The 25,776-nt window shown below is 46.1% G+C and overlaps 1 protein-coding gene across 1 annotated transcript; it reads left to right on the forward strand.

The window, feature by feature from the left end:
• Positions 1-10,241: 10,241 nt before the first annotated feature.
• On the forward strand, positions 10,242-25,168 carry BPNT2 (3'(2'), 5'-bisphosphate nucleotidase 2). The gene is made up of 5 exons (XM_069960019.1): positions 10,242-10,749; positions 18,047-18,209; positions 19,950-20,045; positions 23,240-23,401; positions 24,074-25,168. The coding sequence occupies exons 1-5, from the start codon at positions 10,399-10,401 to the stop codon at positions 24,337-24,339; spliced, it is 1,038 nt and encodes a 345-aa protein (XP_069816120.1). The 5' UTR covers positions 10,242-10,398; the 3' UTR covers positions 24,340-25,168.
• The last annotated feature ends 608 nt before the right edge of the window (positions 25,169-25,776 follow it).

The following is a 25,776-nucleotide window of genomic DNA, read 5'->3' on the forward strand; positions in this document are numbered from 1 at the left end:
TGATGAATGTAACCTCCGCTAGAGGTGCCCCGGCCGGCGGCACTACTCCGCAGCTGGTTACGTAGGTGATGACAGTTCAAAAATATTTTCCCCGGGAGTCGAGTGACGTCACTACTAGTACGGGTGCTTGAAGAGGCAAAAAGGTAATCTACGCGTTTCAGCAACAATATCGGTTGCCCTCGTCAGGATTATCCTGACGAGGATAATCCTGTTGCTGAAACGCGTAGATTACCTTTTTGCCTCTTCAAGCACCCGTACTAGTAGTGACGTCACTCGACTCCCGGGGAAAATATTTTTGAACTGTCATCACCTATGTAACCAGCTGCGGAGTAGTGCCGCCGGCCGGGGCACCTCTAGCGGAGGTTACATTCATCACCCTGCTGCAAAGCATACGGTATTAAGCATTTCAGAAGGACGTACAACCAATACAGATACTGGTTCTACGACATACAGTGAAAATCACGAGCAATAGTGTGAGAAGGATAATCAGGTAACCAACCCAATTCATTTTTTATTATATATTCAATGCACGGTATAACATATTATTATATACCTAGGATTGCCTAATATTGCGCTCACTGTCAATTATATCATTATTTTGCCAGATTCCACCTTTCATTTTCCAAAGAGTCTGTGAGGAATAAAAGGTGGAATCTGATTGGTTGCTAGGGGCAACTGAGCCAGTTTCACTTTACACCAGTTTGATAAATCTCCCCCTTTGTTTTTATTGTCTGATTGTAGATTTTTTTTTAACATTGTACATTGCCATTTTTATTAGCTTTTAATAACATTCAGAAATATGTTTTAACCCCTCAGTGATTGAGCAAATTTTCATTTTTGCACTTTAACCTGTTCCTCCTTCTGTTAAAAAGGCGATAGCGTTTTCATTTTTCCACCTACAGACCCATGTGAGTGTGTGAAACCAATTGTACTTCATATATGGAAAACAGAAAGAAAATATTTCCGCTTTGAAATTGTCAAAGGGGGGGGGGGGGGGGATCCTTACGCCATTTGCTATGTGGTAGAACTGGCATGTTTTATCTGTGTTCTTCAGGTCAGTGCAATTACAATGATAGGTTACTTATATAACTTTTATTTTACTACTTTAAAAAACATTTAACTTAAATAAATAAATAAATGTGCTTAAATTTTCTCTATTCAGACTCAATGTCATTGTTTTTATTTTTGGTCTATAGGGCTGTATGAGGGCTCACTTTTTTGTGCCATTATCTGTACTTTTTATTGGTACCACACTTATCTTTTTATTATTTTTTTTTTTCTGAGAAGTGACCAAAAATTTTGCACTTTGGTGGTCTTTTGTGCTTACGATGTTTACCATGTGAGATCAGAAATGTGATAATTTAATAGTTTTGGTGATTCCACATGCAGTGATACCAAATATGTTTCTTATTTTTTAATTTAGTTTTATTTAAAAAATAGGAAAAGGGGTGATTTTTATATTCCTCTAGAAATATAAAAGTCCTCTATGGGACTTTTAGGAGCAATACATTGACAGCTTATAGAGATCAATGCAGTACATATGTACTGCATAGATCCATTATCTTGGCACTTGATTGCTACAGGCTGCTAAGGGCAATCGCCAAATACAGGCAGTCCGGGAGGCCTGGCAGAGGCCCTAAGCTGCCTGTAGAAGAGATCAGCATCATGTGATCTCGCAGTGGGGAGGCGATCCGTACCATTGCACCACCAATAATGTGATGCTGGGTCATTTAAATGGTTAAATAGCTGTCACAGATGATCATTTTGTGCTGGCTACTAATGGCGTCCATGTGTAGTGAGTGGTCATGTCATAGCCCTCTCTATAACCCCTTTACCCACGCCATGCTGTACGAGGTACGTAATGGCGACTCAAGGAGTTAAAGCAACCACGTGGACAATAGGAACCTGTAGTCTGGAGATGATTTTAATTTTTTTAATTCATTTCATTTTCTGAGTATACACTTTGACCTGTGTAGTGGTCATTGTGCAGAGAGGGTGAGGAGGTGAGCTATGACCATTATCTATTATCAATTGTGCTATCTAAATATAGGTGTTACTTGTCATTGTAGCTCTAACTGTGATAATGATGACATCACAGAGCCAGGTGTGTCAGCCTATTATTAGGCTCAGTGGTGTCACGGCCGCGGCGGCGTCCCGTGCTCCGGGCCGCCACCGCGACCTCTCCATGCAGCTTGAAAATGCCTACAAATTGCAGAAAAAGTGTGCAGGTTCAAGGTAGCTAAATAGGAGTTATTAGTTACAGGATTGAGCGTGCTCCTTCTGCTTTTCTAGACACATGATCAGTTTTTAACTGAGATGCAAAGATTAGTCAAAGCTTCTTTTTAAAGACTAATAACTCTATATCACCAGTTATATAAGAAAACATTTTATTTCTTCCAAGTTAAGTAAGACATTGAGGCAAAAACACATTGGATAGTATTGGTGCTAAACCATATACTTCCCGGAGGACAAAACCATGCGAAGACTTGTCAGGATGCCTTAAACTGTAGCTCTGCCAGCTTATATTGGATATGATATATAACATCAAATTCAGCATGGCATCAGCACATGAAAAGCATCATAGAAAGGGCAGGATTATAATACACACATACACAGAAATCTACTGGTTTGTTTAATAATGGCCATTAAGGTCTAGTTGCCACCCATGCTGCATTATTCATTACTATTAAATACCATGTTACTATTTGAACTTTATGCATTTCTGTTCTGTAAATTATGATATCTACTGCATGTTTACTGTAGAAACAATAGTAGGATGCTGCCACCTAGTGGATGAAAGCAGAAAGATTTTAGTTACTTGTCAGTAGAAAGTTCCTACAGTGATACATCTCTTTAGCTAACTAGCCAATCAGCTGGCCCCTCTGCCTTCTTAATTATGTGATGATTAACATTACAATTACTTATTTTAACCCTTTAAGGACATGGCCCATTTTCGTTTTTACGTTTTCGGTTTTTCCTCCTTGTGTTTAAAAGGTCATAGCACTTGCATTTTTCCACCTAGAAACCCACATGACCCCTTATTTCTTGCGTCACTAATTGTACTTTGCAATTACAGGCTGAATTTTTGCATAAAGTACACTGCGAAACCAGAAAAAAATTCAAAGTGTGGTGAAATTGAAAAAAAAAACGCATTTCTTTTATTTGGGGGAAATGTGTTTTTACGCCATTCGCCCTGGGGTAAAACTGACTTGTTATGCATGTTCCTCAAGTCGTTACGATTAAAACGATATATAACATGTATAACTTATATTGTATCTGATGGCCTGTAAAAAATTCAAACCGTTGTTAACCAATATACATTCCTTAAAATCGCTCCATTCCCAGGCTTATAGCGCTTTTATCCTTTGGTCTATGGGGCTGTGCGAGGTGTCATTTTTTGCGCCATGATGTGATCTTTCTATCGGTACCTTGATTGCGCATATACGACTTTTTGATCGCTTTTTATTACATTTTTTCTGGATTTGATGCGACCAAAAATGCGCAATTTTGCACTTTGGGATTTTTTTGCGCTGACGCCGTTTACCGTACGAGATCAGGAATGTGATTAATTAATAGTTCGGGCGATTACGCACGCGGCGATACCAAACATGTTTATTTATTTATTTATTTGTTTACTTTTATTTAAAACCTGGGGAAAGGGGGGTGATTCAGACTTTTATTAGGGGAGGGGGATTTTTACTATTAACAACACGTTTTTTTTTTTTTTTACACATATACTAGAAGCCCCCCTGGGGGACTTCTAGTATATACACTTTGATCTCTCATAGAGATCTCTGCAGCATAGATATGCTGCAGAGATCCATGAGATCGGCACTCGTTTGCTTTCGGCTGCTGCAGCCGGAAACAAACGAGTGCCGAGCCGAGGACGGCGCCATCTTGGACGCGTCCCCGGCCGGCATCAGTAACGGAGATCGCTCCTCCGGGACAAGGTCCCGGAGGAGCGATCTCCCCCACTAGACACCAGGGAAACGTTGCCTCCGGTAATCGGAGGCAGCTGTCAACTTTGACAGCTGCCTCCGATTAGCTAATTAGCGGGCACGGCGATCAGACCGTGCCCGCTAATAGCGGCGGTCCCGGGCTACACGCGGCACCCGGGATCGCGGCACTTCAAAGCGGGGCCGCCGCGCGGCCCCGCTTTGAAGTGCTAATGAGGACATAGGACGTACCGGTACGTCCTATGTCCTTAAGAGGTTAAAGTGTCACTGTCGTTTAAATTTTTTTTTTTGCAGAAATCAATAGTACAAGCGATTTTAAGAAACTTTGTAATTGGGTTTATTAGCCGAAAAATGAATTTTTATCATGAAAAAGCAGTTTGAAGCTCTCCCCCTGTCTCCATTGTTCTCTATAGAGAGGGGAGGGGTGGAGGGAGATGAGGCACCAAAACAGGACAACAAAGAGTTATTTTACTGCTACATCACTGGCTATCTCCTCTGACAGTCAGCACTGACCACTCTGACCTCTGAATAGGTGCTTTTAGAGGCTCCCACTGTGTAATTCTTTGTTCTCTGCTCTCTGCTGTGGTGAGCCGCCGGATGGCGTTATAGCGGTGGGATGGCCAGTCACTTGGCCGAGATACAGCCAGACCTTAAGATTTTGTCATGTGACACCAGTGCCAGGTGGGCACACAAGTGTGATGACACTCCTGCTTTTAAGGTGTAAGGCCGTTTGTACCCTTTTCCCCTGTGGTCGGTATCCAGTTGGGTTCATACCGGGTCCGCTGGGACAGTGTAGTCATGGATGATGTCGTCACAGGTGGCCAGAATGGTGTAATGACCCTCCCAGATAGTAGGACCCACCACCCACAGAAAGGGGAGAATTTCTAAAGGTTGCAGTGTATATGCTGTATAGGTGATAGTATTCACAGACTCCGTGGAAAACTTGACGTGATGACTTGATTTACTATTGGCAAAGTTGCAACAGTGAATACAGATGAGCACAGATATACACTTGATACAGTTCCAATAAATACTTGAACATAGAACCACCAGATCTGTGTGATAAGTGCTGAGTATGAGTAGGATGCAGTAGTGTTGGTAGAGTTGTACTGAGGTAGCGTAATAGAGAGGAGGGTGCCGTGAGAGTCTCAACCCAAGTAGAAATGTGCTCTGCCGGGAGGTTGGAGTATATAAAAGAATACTTTTAGAAGAAGAGGAAGAAGAATGAGAAAACCTGTGCCTGTGTATTGAACTTTCTAGTCTTCACACCACCTTATTCCCACTAGCGTTGGCTGAACTGTACTAATAGGTGACACAGGCCCCAGACCTTGTTACCTGGGATGAGCAGAGTGCTGAGGGTTCCCTGGCTGACACTTTCCCTGTGAGATGGAGTTCCTAGACTTTTACAGTAACTTTGTTCCACCCGGATCAGTTCCTAGCTCTTTGGCTTTTTAGGGGATACTGTCCTGCACTGTTGTTTCTCCTAGTCCACGGCGTGGGTTGAGGTGATCTGTTGGCTACTCCTCTCATGATATGTTTAACACTGCATTATAAGGTGTATAGGCTCTGAGAGAGAAGTTCTTAACAGAGCACTATCCCGCATCCTACCTATACGGGGCACTGACTAAGATTACTCCTTTTCTTTTCGGTGGGACCTGGCAGAGGACAAGGGCCCAGGTAGGACCACTGTGGAGAACAATCTGGTCTGCGTCCTTCCTCCACAGAATCCCGACTAGGACTCCTCCTTCATCCAAGGGACTAACTTAATATCCAGCATGATTGGGTAAACAGGGTGCAGCAGAATAATAAAGAGAAGAGGTGATAGGACAGAAGAAAGTGTAGATCCTACTGGTCCACAGATTCTGGTACACACAAACACAATAACCCTTTGAGACACTTCAGCTGTGCAGCTTCCATACTTCAATACATAATATAGTGACATCTAGAGGTCATCTCTTAATACTACTATGGCTGCAATAAGACCACAAAAAGTACAGACTTTTGCGAAGGGAGTAAACAGTAACACCCCTAGTGGGACACCACACATCATCTTACCACTCCTACCTCCCCTGCAGATTGTGTTGCAGGTGGGAGGCAGACATAAGGGGGAGATTTATCAAACATGGTGTAAAGTGAAACTGGCTCAGTTGTCGATACTCAGCACCCAGTGTCAGGGATCTGGTCAGCTGACTGTAACTATGGCTTAGAAGTAGGGCTTCTAAACTAGGTCTAATTTTTGTGATAGGTTTTATTTTGGGATGAGCGAACCGAACCGTTACAAACCAGTTTCATTACGAACTTTGAAAAAAGTTCTGTTCAGCGCCGAACCGAACTTTGAGAAAGTTCATTACGAATCTGGTAAAAATTACAACGGCGACGCTAAATTGTACTTTTTTCACAGAATAGACCAGGATACAAGGGATTATTACTTCTACAATCCCTTGTATCCTGGTTTTCTGTGAATATAAAGATGTGTGACGTCAACCCTGTTAGGGTGAGAGCTTAAATTAAGTCTCCTCAGATATACCTGGGTGCTGCCTAATAAAAAATGTAATGTGACAACTGTCTGTGAGTATCAACATGAAAGCAACTTCAGTATTCAAGGTTATCGAATTTAGGGAAAATAAGTTCATATCTTTACAATCAGGTTCAAAAAATAGAAGAACCCTGTTTAGCCGCAACAACAAAAAGTTTTAAAAAAAAGTCCCATCACTGTCTGAGAAACAAAAAAAGTAAAAAAAAAAAGTCCCATCACTGTCCAAGAAACAAAAAAAGTCCCATCACTGTTTGAGAAACAAAAAAGTCCCATCAGCTGTCCCACATCACCCCACTCTTTCGTGTTCTTAAAAGTGTGGTGAACAACATCATCAGTGAGGAATCCCAGGCCACCACTCCAAGGCTGACCATCCTCCTCCATGAATAGTCTGTTCGCAATCATACTGGCCTGGGTGCAATCAGGTACTGCTTCCTCCTCAAATAGTCTGTTCCCAATCATACTGGGCTTGGTGCAATCAATTGGTGCCGCCTCCTCGAATAGTCTCTTTTCAACCATACTGGGCTGTTTGCAATCAAGTGCTTCTGCCTCCTCCCCCTCCTCCACACTGGGTCCAATACAGTGCTATTACTGCTGCTGGTTCCACTGTCAAATGTCTGTTTTCCACCCTACTGGGTACAAGGAACTTTGTGTCCTATGTCCCGTGTAATCACTTACACCTTGGCTAATTTTTTTCACAATTTTTGCACTTTGATTTTTTTCTACTTTTTTCATTGTAATAGCAACTGCAACTAAACAAAACTATACCCCATCAGACTCCCACTATTGTAGCTGCAATTATTCAGCCATTATTGCAAAGTCCGTTTTAGGTTCGGTTCGGCAGAATCCAAACTTCACGAAAGTTCGCCGGATCGAACCGAACCGAATTTTTCAAAAGTTCGCTCATCCCTAGTTTTATTTTTTGATAAACACAGAAGTAGGTTCAGGAGAAGGTACATTTGAAAGCACGCAGCAAATGGCCAGAGAAGAGTCCCAGTTATTCATATACTGCCACTGCCCCTGTAATAAATACTCTGTCTGACAAAGGTGTCAGTGTCATATACGAGACCTGGAAAGACCCATAAAAGTTGAAAATAGATTTAATTAATGTCTGTCTTCATTGTACACCATGACAAATTCTTCTTGTTCTTCTAATGGGAGGCTGCTAGGTTCCATTTTCCAGCTGCTCTTTTTTTTTGTTAAAGTTTCACTGTTGTTTGGAAAAACTTTTGATATGTCATAGAGACATGACATAATTATAGATTGGTCCGGATCGAAGTGTGTTTAGGTCCATACCGATCAGGAGAATGAGTACGATTGGTACGATTGAACCCTAACATTTGATAATCCTGCCAGATGCTGACAGTCGCAGGGCCTGAGATCAGTTAGATGGCTATATATGACACAGTATGGCAAATAACACCTACCTCTTATATCTGTCATAGGCTCAAATGGGTTCTCCGAACAAGACAGCCCTGTATATAGGTACATTTAGAGAATATGGACAATGTACAAGGGTTCCCCGGTTCAGTAGCCCTTTTCCATTCACAGTAAGGAGCTGTGTTATAGGGGGGCTCTAACTGTAGAGGACTCCATATAGGCCTAGCTGACTTGGGGCTATGTGATGTATAGTGCATCATGTTCCATGTGTTAGCTCCTACAGCTCTGTGCAAATTCCCTTTATATTAGCATCCCACCAAGTTTCCTTCTTTCAGAGGGATAATCTTTTACTGTGTATTACACCCTGACTCTTGCAGATTAAAAATATGGATGTTTACTATTGTTACATTCAGATTAATCGTGTTATAATGCTTAATTTAAAAAGTATTCAGGCACATAGAATGCATGTTTAAATACAAGTTTTATCCGAAGAATCATATCTTTGACAATTAAAGGGGTACTCCGGGGGGTACTAAGAAAATTATACAGATTTGTAAATTACTTCTATTTAAAAATTCCAAGTCTTCCCATATTTATCAACTGCTGTATGTCCTGCAGGAAGTGGTGTATTCTTTTCAGTCTGACACAATGCTCTCTGCTGCCGCCTCTGTCTGTGTTAGGAACTGTCCAGAACAGTAGCAAATCGCCATAGAAAACCTCTCCTCCTCTGGACAGTTCCTGACACGGACAGAGGTGGCAGCAGAGAGCACCGTGTAGGACTGGAAAGAATACTTCACTTCCTGCAAGACATACAGCAGCTGATAAGTACTGGAAGGCTGGAGATTTTTTCAATAATAATTCAAAACTTTCTGACACCAGTTGATTCATAAACAATATTTTTTCTCCAGAGTACCCGTTTAAGAAAGTTGGGAGGAAATGCATCAACTGTGTCTGTTTCTGGGATAGATGCATGACAGCTAGAGATGAGCAAACCTGGAGCATGCTCGAGTCGATCTGAACCCGAACTTTCGGCATTTGATTAGCGGTCGCTGCTGAAGTTGGATAAAGCTCTAAGGCTATGTGGAAATCATGGATATAGTCATTGGCTGTATCCATATTTTCCAGACAACCTTAGAGCTTTATCCAAGTTCTGCAGCCCCAGCTAATCAAATGCCGAAAGTTCGGGTTCGGAACGACTCAAACTCGGTTCGCTCATCTGTAATGACAACCAATACCTGATGACTAGAGATGAGCGAACCGGGTTCGGGTTAGAGTCCATAATCATGCAGCAAGGGCTATATATACAGTATATAATAATATAATAATGATGTCTGTGCAGCCTTTGCTTTTATGTCCGAACTGTACTGTATATCAGTCTTACTAACTGTTCTCCCATAAAAGTTAATATAACTTGTAATTTACTCAGTATTAAAGATGAGCGAACCGGGTTCGGGTTCGAGTCGATCCGACCCCGAACGATCGGTATTTGATTAGCTGGGGCTGCTGAACTTAGATAAAGCTCTAAGGTTGTCTGGAAAACATGGATACAGCCAATGACTATATCCATGATTTCCACATAGCCTTAGGGCTTTATCCAAGTTCAGCAGCCACCGCTAATCAAATGCCAAAAGTTAGGGTTTGGATCGACTCAAGCATGCTCCAGGTTCGCTCATCTCTACTGATGACGGATCGTACAGAGGGTGTTGTCCTGCCCTCCTGTACTGCATGCCTGGCTGTATGAACTGTAACACTAAGAACTTGTTCACACAGGTAAAATCTGTGTCCAAATCAGTGTGATGAAGGTTCCCCATCCCTACAGCACAGACAAAGAAGCCACACACCACGCAGATTTTCCTGGTGTGAACAAGCCCTTACGTTCTTTCTTTCTACATTCACCCCATTACTGAGAGTTGGATCTGGAAATAAGATTGTGAGTCCCAATAGCAACAGGGACTGAGTTGAGTGATGACAAAGCTTTGTACTGCGCTGTGGAATATGTTGGCGCTATAGAAAGAAAGGACTAATTCTTCTTCTTCTTCTTCCTTAGTGACATATTTGTCCCCTGTTCCCATGTGACTATATAGAGCAGTTGGGTGGTAAGTGTTCTAGTGATTGGAGGAGTTTCTATACACCCAGCTTCCCTAGTCTCTTCTATCTTCTCACTACATACCAGGCAGACCATTCAGGACTATAGGAAAGTTGTATGACACTCCTGGCTGTAGATGTGATGGTTGCCACCCTGATATACTGTATAAGAGGCAGACAGGGCAGGACACACAGCTCCAAGATGCAGAGACTCAGGGAGATACGTGTAATGACGTCACCGCAGCCGGCGGAACCTCCTTCTGACCCGGATGTAGTGCGCGGCGCCGCCTCTGGGGGCGCTGCATACACAGGCAGAGAGCTGCAGACGTTTGCAGTGAGGCTGCGGGGACGCCGTGTAGAATGAGACGCTGAGCCTGTGACGTCACCTCAGCAGCACGAGCCGCCTGCGCCCCGGCCGTCTCCTCTCCGCTCCTGCAGGCTGACATGGCGCCGATGGGGATCCGCCTGTCCCCCCTGGGTATCGGGGTGTTCTGCCTGCTCGGGCTGGGGGTGCTCTACCATGTGTACTCGGGCTTCCTCACCTGGCGCTTCTCCTCCTTCCTCCTGGGGGAGCGGACGGCCGAGACGGTGGACCTGCGGGAGCTGCTGGCTGTGGCGGTGCGGGCTGCCGAGCTGGGCGGCGTGGAGGTGAAGGCTGTCCGGGAGAGCAACAAGCTGAACGAGAACTCCAAGGGCAAAACCCGGGAGGGGGCGGACGAGAAGATGACCCGCGGGGACCTGCTGTCCAACAGGAAGATGGCCAACCTGGTGATGAACTCCTTCCCCGGGGTGCAGGTGAGGGCGACGTCACAGCGCGTGCATGACGTATTGGGCCCCCAGGCCAATCACAGGTTGTTTTTTTTTTTTTTAAGAGGAGCCCGAGTGTTGAGAGCAGTGATCTGATTGGCTGCAGAAAAACCCTACAGCCAGCTAGAGAGCAGTGATCTGATTGGCTGCAGAAAAACCCTACAGCCAGCTAGAGAGCAGTGATCTGATTGGCTGCAGAAAAACCCTACAGCCAGCTAGAGAGCAGTGATCTGATTGGCTGCAGGACAGCCCTACAGCCAGCCAGAGAGCAGTGATCTGATTGGCTGGAGTACAACCCTACAGCCAGCCAGAGAGCAGTGATCTGATTGGCTGCAGGGGAGCCCTACAACCAGCCAGAGAGCAGTGATCTGATTGGCTGCAGGGGAGCCCTACAACCAGCCAGAGAGCAGTGATCTGATTGGCTGTTCAAAAGCCCTACAGCCAGCCAAAGAGCAGTGATCTGATTGGCTGCAGGACAGCCCTACAACCAGCCAGAGAGCAGTGATCTGATTGGCTGCAGGAGAGCCCTACAACCAGCCAGAGAGCAGTGATCTGATTGGCTGTTCAAAAGCCCTACAGCCAGCCAAAGAGCAGTGATCTGATTGGCTGCAGGACAGCCCTACAACCAGCCAGAGAGCAGTGATCTGATTGGCTGCAGGACAGCCCTACAACCAGCCAGAGAGCAGTGATCTGCTGCCATTGCTCTGTGTAATTGGAGTGACGGCAGCAGACCACCGCTATCTTCTATGGGCAAGTGAGTGCTGACCTGACAGGTGGGCGCCCGCTTGCTCCAGCTGATTGGCTCTAGTAATAGGGGCTTTAGTCTTTTAGTTCCTTACCATCACAAACTCCCTGCTGTCTGTCACTGAATAGGACCACTCCCATGTACTTCAGAGAGTGGAAATCTGTTAAGTCCATCTCCCAAATGATGTTCTACAGACCCCTATAGACATCTGTAAGTAGGGCTGTGTTCACATTCACATCTGAAACCAGTCATCAGATCTTTGCTCTCCAAACCACAGGCAGCAGAAGTCACTGACAGACGGTATTATTACTATGGTGTATGATTAACTGCAACCTGAGGAATTGTAGGTGTAAAACAATAAAACTGTGACACCCCTTCCCTCCCAGCCCTGTCTCTGCTCTATTGACAGTCAGGGCTCAGCTTCCAGCTGTCACTCAGCGATAGGGATGGGGGGGTACAGCCTTCAGCAGCTGGGGGAAGCGTCATTGATACTTTATACAGGAGAATAAGTGGTATAGAATGTGTAAACTTGGTATTAGCCCAGGAGAGGTCTAGTTATAGTGTAGGGTCCATCCCGTTGAGGTCCCCTTATCCTGGTGGGATGGTCCACACTATTTGATCAAATGAAGCCAAGAACCTCCTTACTTTTATAGCCGTATTGGAATTTAAAACAGGCATCTCCAAAGTTTTAAGTCAGCCATGGTCTAGATTTTGAGCCAAGCACTTATTGCAAAAAGGAAGTGGGAGAAGTTCTCAGCTAAGCGCTTCTTTACTTGCTGCAGGACACTCGCCCTATAGATCTAATCCATCTATCTTGTGCAGTGAACAGCAATATGGGGAGCGAATCACAAAGCCAAGAGCTTCTCCTATCTCCTCCTAGTGAACACTTAGACCTTGGCCGGTCAAAACGGACACATCCAAAAAAATTTAAAATGACCGTGACACATTAAGGGTACAAACACACACACCGTATAAGCAGCAGATCTGCAGAAGATTTCATGGTGCAGATTTGATGCTGTGTTCAGTTATTTAGATCTAATCTGCGTATCGCAGCTGAAAATACGCTGCATATACAGTGTGTGTTTGTACCCTAAAGAGGTATTCTAGACATAGAACTATCAGCAGGTTATGCTAACCTAACCTACCTAGTAAGCACAGGGTGCTGAGGAGGAAGGTATGTAAGTTACCCTCATCCTCAGCACAGTACCCGTACTGTTTAATGTAAAATTCACTGCCCGGTAAGCCAGTTAGACTACACCAGTCTTCTCACATTTGCAGAGCTCCCTAACACCCTGTTGTGCAGCAGAACTCCATCACTGTTTCTTCCTACTCTGTGCATAGCTCCATCACTGCTCCTCCCTACCCTCTACAGAGCTCCATCACTGCTCTTCCCTATTCTGTACAGAGCTCCATCACGGCTCTTCCCTACCCTCTACAGAGCTCCATCACGGCTCTTCCCTACCTTCTACAGAGTTCCATCACTGCTCCTCCCTACCCTCTACAGAGCTCCATCACGGCTCTTCCCTACCCTCTACAGAGCTCCATCACTGCTCTTCCCTACCTTCTACAGAGTTCCATCACTGCTCTTCCCTACCCTCTACAGAGCTTCATCATTGCTCTTCCCTACCCTCTACAGAGCTCCATCACTGCTCTTCCCTACCCTCTACAGAGCTCCATCACTGCTCTTCCCTACCTTCTACAGAGCTCCATCACTGCTCTTCCCTACCATCTACAGAGCTCCATCACTGCTCTTCCCTACCCTCTACAGAGCTCCATCACTGCTCTTCCCTACCCTTTACAGAGCTCCATCACTGCTCTTCCCTACCCTCTACAGAGCTCCATCACTGCTCTTCCCTACCCTCTACAGAGCTCCATCACTGCTCTTCCCTACCCTCTACAGAGCTCCATCACTGCTCTTCCCTACCCTCTGCAGAGCTCCATCACTGCTCTTCCCTACCCTCTACAGAGCTCCATCACTGCTCTTCCCTACCCTCTACAGAGCTCCATCACTGCTCTTCCCTACCCTCTGCAGAGCTCCATCACTGCTCTTCCCTACCCTTTACAGAGCTCCATCACTGCTCTTCCCTACCCTCTACAGAGCTCCATCACTGCTCTTCCCTACCCTTTACAGAGCTCCATCACTGCTCTTCCCTACCCTTTACAGAGCTCCATCACTGCTCTTCCCTACCCTTTACAGAGCTCCATCACTGCTCTTCCCTACCCTTTACAGAGCTCCATCACTGCTCTTCCCTACCCTCTACAGAGCTCCATCACTGCTCTTCCCTACCCTCTACAGAGCTCCATCACTGCTCTTCCCTACCCTCTACAGAGCTCCATCACTGCTCTTCCCTACCCTCTACAGAGCTCCATCACTGCTCTTCCCTACCCTCTACAGAGCTCCATCACTGCTCTTCCCTACCCTCTGCAGAGCTCCATCACTGCTCTTCCCTACCCTCTGCAGAGCTCCATCACTGCTCTTCCCTACCCTCTGCAGAGCTCCATCACTGCTCTTCCCTACCCTCTGCAGAGCTCCATCACTGCTCTTCCCTACCCTCTGCAGAGCTCCATCACTGCTCTTCCCTACCCTCTGCAGAGCTCCATCACTGCTCTTCCCTACCCTCTGCAGAGCTCCATCACTGCTCTTCCCTACCCTCTGCAGAGCTCCATCACTGCTCTTCCCTACCCTCTGCAGAGCTCCATCACTGCTCTTCCCTACCCTCTGCAGAGCTCCATCACTGCTCTTCCCTACCCTCTGCAGAGCTCCATCACTGCTCTTCCCTACCCTCTGCAGAGCTCCATCACTGCTCTTCCCTACCCTCTGCAGAGCTCCATCACTGCTCTTCCCTACCCTCTGCAGAGCTCCATCACTGCTCTTCCCTACCCTCTGCAGAGCTCCATCACTGCTCTTCCCTACCCTCTGCAGAGCTCCATCACTGCTCTTCCCTACCCTCTGCAGAGCTCCATCACTGCTCTTCCCTACCCTCTGCAGAGCTCCATCACTGCTCTTCCCTACCCTCTGCAGAGCTCCATCACTGCTCTTCCCTACCCTCTGCAGAGCTCCATCACTGCTCTTCCCTACCCTCTGCAGAGCTCCATCACTGCTCTTCCCTACCCTCTGCAGAGCTCCATCACTGCTCTTCCCTACCCTCTGCAGAGCTCCATCACTGCTCTTCCCTACCCTCTGCAGAGCTCCATCACTGCTCTTCCCTACCCTCTGCAGAGCTCCATCACTGCTCTTCCCTACCCTCTGCAGAGCTCCATCACTGCTCTTCCCTACCCTCTGCAGAGCTCCATCACTGCTCTTCCCTACCCTCTGCAGAGCTCCATCACTGCTCTTCCCTACCCTCTGCAGAGCTCCATCACTGCTCTTCCCTACCCTCTGCAGAGCTCCATCAACTGCTCTTCCCTACCCTCTGCAGAGCTCCATCACTGCTCTTCCCTACCCTCTGCAGAGCTCCATCACTGCTCTTCCCTACCCTCTGCAGAGCTCCATCACTGCTCTTCCCTACCCTTTGCAGAGCTCCATCTCTGCTCTTCCCTACCCTTTGCAGAGCTCCATCTCTGCTCTTCCCTACCCTTTGCATAGCTCCATCACTGCTCTTCCCTACCCTTCACAGCAGTGATTTTCAACCTTTTTTGAGCCGCGGCACACTTTTTATACTTAAAAAATCCCGGGGCACACCACCAACCAAAATGACACTAAAACAGTACATATTATACATATAGTTAATAATATAGATTCTAAATGTATTTATACTCACTCATTGTGAAACCTGGGCCTGTTTTCTTCTCCCCCTGTGCTTCTCTCCTTTGCTTCTCTCCACCATACTTCTCCCCCCTGCTTCTCTCCTGTGCTTCTCTCCACCATAGTTCTCCCCCCTGCTTCTCTCCTGTGCTTCTCTCCACCATAGTTCTCCCCCCTGCTTCTCTCCTGTGCTTCTCTCCCCCGTGCTTCCCTCCTGTGCTTCTCTCCACCAAACTTCTCTCCCCTGTTTCTCCCCCATCCCCATGTTTCTCTCCCCCAACCCCATGTTTCTCTCCGCTGTTTCTCTTCCCCATCCCCAGGTTTTTCTCTCCCCTGTTTCTCTCCCCCATTGTTTTTTCCTGTTTCACAGGGGCACCATAGTTTGGGGAACTTTCCCCGCAGCACACCCAACCATGTGTCGCGGCACACTAGTGTGCCACGGCACACTGGTTGAAAATCACTGCTTTACAGAGCTCCATCACTGCTCTTCCCTACCATTTACAGAGTTCATCACTGCTCTTCCCTACCCTCTACAGAGCTCCATCACTGCTCTTCCTTACCCTCTACAGAGCTCCATCACTGCTCTTATTTACCCTCTACAGAGCTCCACCCCTGCTCTTCCTTACCTTCTACAGAGCTCCATCACTGCTCTTCCCTACCTTCTACAGAGCTCCATCACTGCTCTTCCTTACCCTCTACAGAGCTCCATCACTGCTCTTATTTACCCTCTACAGAGCTCCACCCCTGCTCTTCCTTACCCTCTACAGAGCTCCATCACTGCTCTTCCCTACCATTTACAGAGCTCCATTACTGCTCTTCCCTACCTTCTACAGAGCTCCATCACTGCTCTTCCCTACCATTTACAGAGTTCATCACTGCTCTTCCCTACCCTCTACAGAGCTCCATCACTGCTCTTCCTTACCCTCTACAGAGCTCCATCACTGCTCTTATTTACCCTCTACAGAGCTCCACCCCTGCTCTTCCTTACCCTCTACAGAGCTCCATCACTGCTCTTCCCTACCTTCTACAGAGCTCCATCACTGCTCTTCCCAACTCTGTACAGAGCTCCATGACTGCTCCTCCCTACCCTCTACAGAGCTCCATCACTGCTCCTCCTTACCCTCTACAGAGCTCCATCACTGCTCTTCCCTACCCTCTACAGAGCTCCATCACTGCTCCTACCTACCCTCTACAGAGCTCCATCACTGCTCCTCCTTACCCTCTACAAAGCTCCATCACTGCTCTTCCCTACCCTCTACAGAGCTCCATCACTGCTCCTCCTTACCCTCTACAGAGCTCCATCACTGCTCTTCCCTACCCTCTACAGAGCTCCATCACTGCTCCTACCTACCCTCTACAGAGCTCCATCACTGCTCCTACCTACCCTCTACAGAGCTCCATCACTGCTCCTCCTTACCCTCTACAAAGCTCCATCACTGCTCCTCCCTACCCTCTACAGAGCTCCATCACTGCTCCTCCCTACCCTCTACAGAGCTCCATCACTGCTCTTCCCTACCTCCCAGAGCTCCATCACTGCTCTTCCCTACCCTCTACAGAGCTCAATCACTGTTCTTCTGCACTCTTTACAGTTAGACTTGATTGACAAAGCTTCTCTCTGCAGTCAGGCTGTCAGTCACACTGGTCTGGGTGGCTGGGGGCATGGTGAGCGTGACTAAAATCTGCCACGTCTCCGCTCTCGGAGAAGAACAGTGCTGGAATGCTGTTCTCCTTACCTGTCAGGTTCCAGGCTGTTACCGTATGTCAGACCCTGAGGACCTCACAGGTTCTCATGAAAGGAAGCCTGTCACCATGAGAATACAATCTATTGTGTCAGCACCATGTAATAGAGCAGGAAGCATTGCATTGACTGATGTCTAGCTTCATGGGGAAAAAATTTGTATAACTAATAACCTGTTGATTGTAATCTCTGCCCTTTTGTTTGGCCATGGCTACAGGCAATTCTCAGTAGTAGGAATCACGCTTGTGTGTGAAGATTGTTTGGCCATCAATTTTTGAAGGTGTATGGGGGTCTTAAAGGGAAACTATTAACAGGTTAGAGAAATCTAACCTGCTGATTTGTCTCTATTGTCTTTCTGGTGCAGTTAGTCTTTTGCTCCATGGTCCAGTGAGACCGTTAGAAGCACTGCCCACCCCCATAGCGGATGACCATGGAGCAAAAGACTAACTACATTGGAACGGTGCTGAGGAGGAAGGGAAGAAACGTGTCTTCCTCCTTGGTGTCTCTTGTACAATAGGGGCATATCAGCAGGTTAGATTTGTCTGATAGTTCCCCTTTAAGCACGGAAAGAGTAAAGATTTCCATAAATAAGTTACAACTTATCCTGAATCTTTACCCACAAAGATGTATTTGTCTGATCAGCTCTTCCTTCTCTATAAAACTATGTCAGTAGATTGATAGCAATTTCATGCTGACTAGAGATGAACGTAACTCAAGCGTGCTAGAGTCCGAGCGTGCATCAGCTGAAGAAGTTGGATGCCTACGGCTGTATCCATGTTTTCCCAGACTCTCTAGGGCTGCATCCAACTTCTTCAGCCACCGGTAATCAAATGCTGCACGCTCGGACTTGAGCACGCTTGAGTTACGTTTATCTCTGGTCACTGTGAAATTCTATTGGCCGAACTATCAGACTCGAGTCACACTCATCTGTAATGGTGACAGGTTCTGTTTAAGCTGAAGACATATACTGTATAAGCCTTTTACAGTATAGTTGGTAGTATAAAGTGTATACTCAGTTTTGCTATTACCATATGATAATGTCCATCTTATTTTTTAGGTAAATACTGAGGAGCATCTTGGTGAAGATGACAAGGAGGCAATCTACTGGGATCGTGTCATACCCAATGAGATAAAAGAGATTGTGCAGAATCCAAAACTGGTCCCTTCAGAAAGTATCACTATATGGATAGATCCACTGGACGCAACACATGAGTATACAGGTATGAGTATTAGCATAAGCTTGGGTAAAAGGGCTTGTCCAGATAATAAGAATTGTTTAATGGTACTCAAAGCCCTGGTAAATTATCTGTTTGCCTTCTTCAATCCACCACCGCTGCTGCTGTTCTCAAGGTGCCCAGGTCCCACAGTGCAGGACTACTGCTATAGGGTCATCCTGAGGACTTGCCTGCTCAGCCAATCGGTGGCTCTGATGATCTAACTGTATAATAATGCAAATAGATTCTTGCATTCAGTAAGATAAATAAAACACACACACTGCAACATTTTGCTCTCTCTCTCTCTTTTTAGCAATCTTGTGATCAGTAGACATTTTCATCCACTTCGAGAGTGTAAAACAAGTGTCACTGTCGTTTAAATTTTTTGCAGACATCAATAGTACAGGCAATTTTAAGAAACTTTGTAGCTAGGTTTATTAGCCGAAAAATGCATTTTTATCATGAAAAAGCAGTTTGAAGCTCTCCCCCCTGTCTTCATGATTGTCTATGGAGGGGTGGAGGGAGATGAAGCACCAAAACAGGACAACAAAGAGTTAATTTAAATCTCCTCAGCACTGACCTCAGTGACCTCTGAACACCACTTTCACACAGGTCCTGCTGTGTAATCCTATGTTCTCTGCTGGCAACTAATCTCCCTCCTCCCTCCCCTCTCCATAGAACAGACAGGACTCGATTGATGTAAAAGAGTGGAGATTTCCTAATAATGAGCAGTGAATGAAAGGGAGGGGGGGGCTGGGAAAAAGCTTTTTGAATGCAGATAATGGCATATTTGCCTAATAAACCCAATTACAAAGTTTCTTAATCGCATGTACTATTGATTCCTGGGGGGGGGGGAACCCTGACAGTGACACTTTAAGGAGGTGTTCCACACATGGAAAATGTTTATACACTGCTGTACTTCAGTAGAATAAAATAAAGATTGTTTTCTTACTTTATGAGTCTCCCCCAGTGTATCCTCCTGTGGCATCTCCGGGTTCCCCATTGAATGTTCCCGCCACCAATTCCGAGATGGACTCAGCTGTGACGGCAGAGACGAGTCCCTATCAGGCAGTGGCAAGGGCCCCGATGATGCAGGAGGCAGCATCTGCACTAGAAGCTTGGGATAGTTTCTGGGCTGTCAGTATGAAGAGTTCACCACCAGTATTTACTGTGCTGACCATAACGTTTTTAAGAAACCCCTCTCCTTGTCACCACTGCAATTGCAACCACCTCCTTATAGACCAAGCAGATGTGCCCAATGTGTGATCCCAATGACATGTATCTGGGCATAAAGAAGTCTTTGATTGGGGGTGGGAGAAGGAGCATGAGCACTGCTGGTTAAGTAAGATGGTGCATAGTGATGAAATGAGATGGGGGACTGCTGCCAGGGAAGTGTTCTCACTGTAGTGTAGTAAGTAGGGATGGTCCGAACCTGCCGAGGTTCGGGTTCGGCTGAACCCGAACGCTCTGCATCGGATTACCGCTGTCTGCCCGCTCTGTGCAGCAGGTGGATACAGCGGGAGGACCGCCTGGAAAACTGGGATACAGACTATGGTTATGGCTGTATCCCAGTTTCCCAGGCGTTCCTCCCGCTGGATCCGCCCGCTGCACGGAGTGGGCAGACAGCGGTAATATTGCGGAGGGTTTGGGTTCGTACAGACTCTGTTCAGACCATTCCTAGTAGTAAGCAAGATGGCCATGGCTATGCTGCTTCTTCATGCTTAAACCCCTTTCTTTTTCTTGCAGAGAATCTCATCAATTACGTTACTACCATGGTGTGTGTTGCTGTGAATGGAAAACCAATCATAGGTGTAATACATAAACCTTTCACAGGGTATACAGGTGAGTGAGATAACAGTGACTGATATGGGGGTTATATAAATTTACCAATATAATAATCTTTGTATTAACTGCAGGTAGGGCTGGGCGATATGGGCAAAAAATAAAATCTCGATTTAAAAAAAATTTTTTTGACGATTCTCGATTTAAATCTCGATTTTTTTTTTTTTTCCTTTTTTGCTAAATAAACAGAACATTTTCTCCCTGCAGCATCAGATACTATTTTAATATTTTAGACAACAACTGTATTGATTTCCAGTGTAACAGAGGCCCCATATAGTATAGGAAATCATGTTTGTGCCTCCATCTACGTAGGGTGTAGTAGTGGAGGTATAGTGGATAGGGGGTGTAGGAGTGGAGGTATAGTGGATAAGGGGTGTAGTAGTACAGGTATAGATGAGGGGTGACTGGGGTAAAACTGAAGGGGACTGGGGTGACACTAAAGGGGACTGGGGGACACTAAAGGGGACTGGGGGACACTAAAGGGGACTGGGGGACACTAAAGGGGACTGGGGTGACCCTGGGGGACTGGAGGGACAATGGGGGACACTAAAGGGGACTGGGGTGACACTGGGGGACACTAAAGGGGACTGGGGTGACACTAAAGGGGACTGGGGTGACACTGGGGGACACTAAAGGGGACTGGGGTGACACTAAAGGGGACTGGGGTGACACTGGGGGACTGGAGGGACAATGGGGGACACTAAAGGGGACTGGGGGGACACTGAGGGGACTGGGGGGATACTGAGGGGACTGGGGGGATACTGAGGGGACTGGGGGGGACACTGAGGGGACTGGAGGGACAATGGGGGACACTAAAGGGGACTGGGGGGACACTAAAGGGGACTGGGGGGGACACTGAGGGGACTGGGGGGGACACTGAGGGGACTGGGGGGGACACTGAGGGGACTGGGGGGACACTGAGGGGATTGGGGGGGGACACTGAGGGAACAATAAGGGGACTGGGGGGGGACACTGAAGGGGACTGGGGGGGGGGGACACTGAAGGGGACTGGGGGTTGACACACTGAAGGGGACGGGGGGGGGGGACACTGAGGGGACGGGGGGGACACTGAAGGGGACTGGGGTGGGACACTGAAGGGGACGGGGGGGGGGACACTGAGGGAACAATGAGGGGATTGGGGGGACACTGAGGGGACTGGGGGTGACTGGTGCAGCTGGAGGTGATTGGAGCAGGAGGGCACATACATCTCCTCCTCCTCTCACCTCCGCACACATGCTCTCCTCCCGGCCAGATATGGAGGTCCCGGGTCTGTGGAGGAGGAGGCCGCAGGGACTACAGTAGGTGGTGATCGCATAGCTGCGGGTCACGGAGCTATACAGCGGGAACGGGGGTCTGCAGCGAGCCCCCCGATCCCGCTGTATAGCTCCAGGACGAGCAGCGCCGCGATCACCACCTACTGTAGTCCCTGCGGCGGCCTCCTCCACAGACCCGGGACCTCCATATCTGGCCGGGAGGGGAGTGGGACGCTCAGTGGAAGGGGCGGGGGCAGATCAGCGGCGGCGCTGTCAGTGGCTGGAGGCCGCCGGCACTGCACCGCCCCTCTCCAGCCTGGCCACCCAGCATCTTCTCCCCGCTCACCCACACCGCCCCTCTACGGCTCTCCCGCCGGCCTGCACCGCAACCCCCCTTCTCTCAGCTCCTCCCCGGCACCGCAGCCCGAAATGATTTTTTGTGAAAATCGAATTTACGATTTTCACAAAAAATCAAATCGATTTCAACGTTCTTGACGATTAATCGAATTAATTCGATTAATCGCCCAGCCCTAACTGCAGGTAAGACTAGGGCTACATGGTGCTCTGCCTTGTATATACGGGTCACAGTGGTGTTGCCTCATTACATGACCGTTTGTTTCCCATTGGCTCTTAGGTTCATTGTAATGTGTTAGCATTGCAATAAGAGCTTCTACCAGTTGGGGTCCACTACAGCACCCATTAAACTGCTATATAATAAGTTTGGTTGTGTTACCGTATGATTGTTGATCAATAACAGACTGAGACATCTGTTTAAGCACATGATCCTACTTACTCTACGAGCACTCTCCAAATTCCTGGACCTTAAATCGGGAAATAAACCTTGGCTACCGTGTATATTAACATTCTAGTAAATGAGACTGAACTGCAGTACAAGACACAGTCCAAGGGCAAACTAGATTGTTTCTAGCAATTAAGAAGGAAAAAAAAAAAAAAAAGTATTTTTCCCCTTATGTGGACAGCCCCTTAGAAATAACCTATTCATCCTTTTTAAAGTCTGGTTACATACTGTATGTCTGTTTGCAGCATTTGCTTAGGAAGGACAATAAAACATCTCTTCAGGATTCACTTGAATTGATTACATTACATGAACTGCAGTAAGGAATACTAGGTGGATATAAATCAACACCAGATCTCCCTGAAAAGAGTTAAAATGCCATTTTAGGATTGTAAAAGTAATCAATACTTTATTGGTACACACATTTAAGGGGTTAATCCAGGATTAGAAAAAATACAGCTTTCTTTAAAAAAAAATGCTGCCCCTGTCCTTAAGTTGTGTTGTATAATAATTCAGCTCCATTCAATTCACTTCTATAAAAATGATACTGACAATACTACACTATCCCTGCCGTGTATCTCGCTTTTCTTTTCCAAGAGGTATTGGGTATACGTTGTAAGTGTTATACAAAAAGTATGGTGTAGAAACCCTTATGGATTTATGGCCAGCCCCATAAACATAGACAACAATGGACAGGAGCTGTCTCATTGACATGAAATAGACATGTTACTGAGCATATTCTGTGACCTTTAAAGAGGTCATTGCACTGGGAGGGAGAGGCTTAGCTATGATCTTCATCTATTGTTTACTGTATTGCCTACCAGTGGCACCTTTTTACTGTAATGCCGCACAAATCCCTTTACAGCGGCCTCCTACTTATGACTTTAGACAGAACAGGAAGTCTCAGCTTAGTTTTAGGTCTAGTGGCCAGAATAAAGTCTCCATGTTTTCAAGCTCCCCCAGCCTCGGTGGTAGACTAAATGTATGTTCTGTGACCTTGCAGCAGGCACTACCCTGACTCCATAGTCTGAGAACTTCAGTAGTTCCTGATGATCTATCATTGCATTCTGCATGTATGTGCATTGTTGTAGCTCAGATGGTTTATTTCCAAAGTCTTGATTATTTTATACAATTTCATGTCCTAGCTTGGGCTATGGTGGACGTCGGCTCAAATACGAAGAGACGCGCCTCTTACAATGAGAAAACACCAACTATCATTGTTTCCCGAAGCCATTCAGGGGCGGTGAAAGAAGTGACCCTCCGGACTTTTGGTAACCAGACCAAAATAATATCTGCTGGAGGATCGGGTATGTACAGTAGCGCACACATTTCTTTCTGAACAGGAGAGGTTGCAACAGGACAGGATTTGTATGTTTATATATAGGGTCAACTCCACAGGTTTCTTCTCACACTCCTCTAGCTGTGATCTCCGCAGATGTTTTTTTTCTGTCACAGAAACCCCCAAGGCTGGGTTGTTCCTACTGAAATGCTGTGGGAAATGAGAGGCAGTCTCTTGTGGCTGAAAGCAAAATGCTACCTCTGGCCAGAAGAGTGATTGACGGGGCCAGGAGCTGATGGCTTCTGGCCCTGACAAACACAGCTCTGCATCTAACTGTATGCTCTCCTGGTGCAGGCGCAGGCCCGGGCTGGCATTCGGTACATGTGAAATTCAGTTTCCAAGTACCTATCCGTAGCGGTCTGGAATTCTGGAAGCCCCCATAGGGTTTTAGGGGCATCCGTGCTGGAATTCCACACATATGGAACGTGTATTTGTGAAAGGCTACGGGTCAGGAAATCTATCCAGGAGGCTTTAGGCAGCAGTCCCATCAACTGTAGAATACCGGCATCAGCACAGGAGTAAGGGAGGTGAACCAATGTTATTTCTTTCAGCCTCCCCCACTCCGGCATTCTGACAAAAATCCCCCCAGCCCGGAACTCTCCATTAATTTCTTTGACATGTCTTATCATTTGTTTTACAGGGTACAAAGTTCTTTCATTGCTCGATGTAACGGGCAATGACCAGGAAACCGCTGATGTTTATATTCACAACACCTACATCAAGAAGTGGGACATCTGTGCTGGAAACGCTATACTGAGTGCCCTTGGTGGCCAAATGACTACTCTTGAAGGAGAAGATATTATTTATACGGGGTCAGATGGAAACGAAGGGGGGCTGCTTGCAAGCGTTGGGATGGATCACAACGCCCTTGTTGAAAAATTATCCTCAAAGATCTCATCCAAATAAAAAATGTGTTGATACATCATGATTACGCGCTACAGGATACCTGTGTATTTGTGGGAACTGAAATGGACTCTGTCATGGCACAGTTTCAATGCGTCTTCATACATCCAGATCTAAAGACCTGATATTAAAGTATTTTTCTGCTGTACGTCTGAGTTGCTGAAGTTCGGAGAACTAATTGAGCGCACTCGATATGAATGGTTGTACTGATTTATTATGGATGATGAAAATTAGGATTTACCAGAGACTCCTTGTTCAGGATATATACAGTGAATATGAAATCTTATTTTAAATACAAGAACACTGCATTGTTTCCACTCCTGGCTCTGAATAATGTTCTAATAATATTCATTGTGCCTTTTTGCTTCACATCACAGAACAAAAAAATTTGCAATTTAATTTAAGCATTTTTTTTTCTTTTTGCTGTGTATTACTTGTTTATCATTTCTGCTGTTCAGCTGTTTTTAAAGATTTTTTTTTTTAATTATTGAAGTACAGTAAATGTATGGCTATCTTTCAGCTGGGAACATGCAGACTTCAAAGAATCACATGAGTTTTAATCCTTGTAAAATGGTCTTGTGCTTGCTAACTGTAAAGAACAAGAGACACTATGTAGATAAAACTTAATAATATGTGAAATACCAGCTGTTCTCATCACTTTCCATTTGTTTTCTATGTCTTCTGTTCACATTTCTGGCTGCGGTTGTATTACTTTGTTTTATTTAAGCCTTTTTTTTTTCAATGCATATTATGTTGCGTTGCGTTTCTGCAGCCACACTTGGTTACATTTTTTGGTGAAGACAAAATAAAAATATGGAATTTTGTGGGATTATTGCAGAGAGGAAACCTATTTACTGTGAGTAGCTCTACACTCCTGAGAGTATCTGGCAGGGCTGTGGAGTTGGAAAAAAAATAAATTGTGAAATTATATATATATATATATATATATATATATATATATATATATATATATATATATGTGTGTTCTATCAATCTAAGGACCTTGTTTATAAAAACCAGAAAAACACATACATTCTCACATACATTTAGTTAGAAAGGTGGAAGCATTTCTGGTGCCGCGGAAGCTCCCCAGTCTCCATGTCATACTGGCAGTCTATGGGAGGCTCGCATGCCTCCTCTCACCATGTGGAAAAATTGACATGTCTATTCTTCCGCGTAGAGAGGATTCTGTGGCAGAGAATTACGCCTATGTCAGTAATAAAGCACTGGCCTTTAGATAGGGATAGAGAGAAGTCGACAGTCACTGTTTGATAGTTTGTGTTGAGCTGGAAGAGTCCATTGTGGGGCTGGGGTTCTGAGATCTCTTCTGTTCTGTGCCCAGAAGCTGGAAGGTTATATGACCAGCAGTGTAATATGAAGGTATCCTGTGTCATATAGAGGAGGAGAAGCTATAAGTAGTGAAGGAGTAACCTCTGTTGA

Source organism: Dendropsophus ebraccatus, chromosome 2 (assembly GCF_027789765.1).
Source record: "Dendropsophus ebraccatus isolate aDenEbr1 chromosome 2, aDenEbr1.pat, whole genome shotgun sequence".
In the NCBI taxonomy this organism is placed as follows: Eukaryota; Metazoa; Chordata; class Amphibia; order Anura; family Hylidae; genus Dendropsophus; species Dendropsophus ebraccatus.

Excerpts from the sequence above, each read along its gene's own strand:
- BPNT2 (XM_069960019.1), top strand. The coding sequence starts at position 10,399 with ATGGCGCCGATGGGGATCCGCCTGTCCCCCCTGGGTATCGGGGTGTTC. Across the intron at positions 10,750-18,046 it reads ACTCCTTCCCCGGGGTGCAG|GTAAATACTGAGGAGCATCT; the intron begins GTGAGGGCGACG and ends CTTATTTTTTAG. Across the intron at positions 20,046-23,239 it reads ACCTTTCACAGGGTATACAG|CTTGGGCTATGGTGGACGTC; the intron begins GTGAGTGAGATA and ends TTCATGTCCTAG.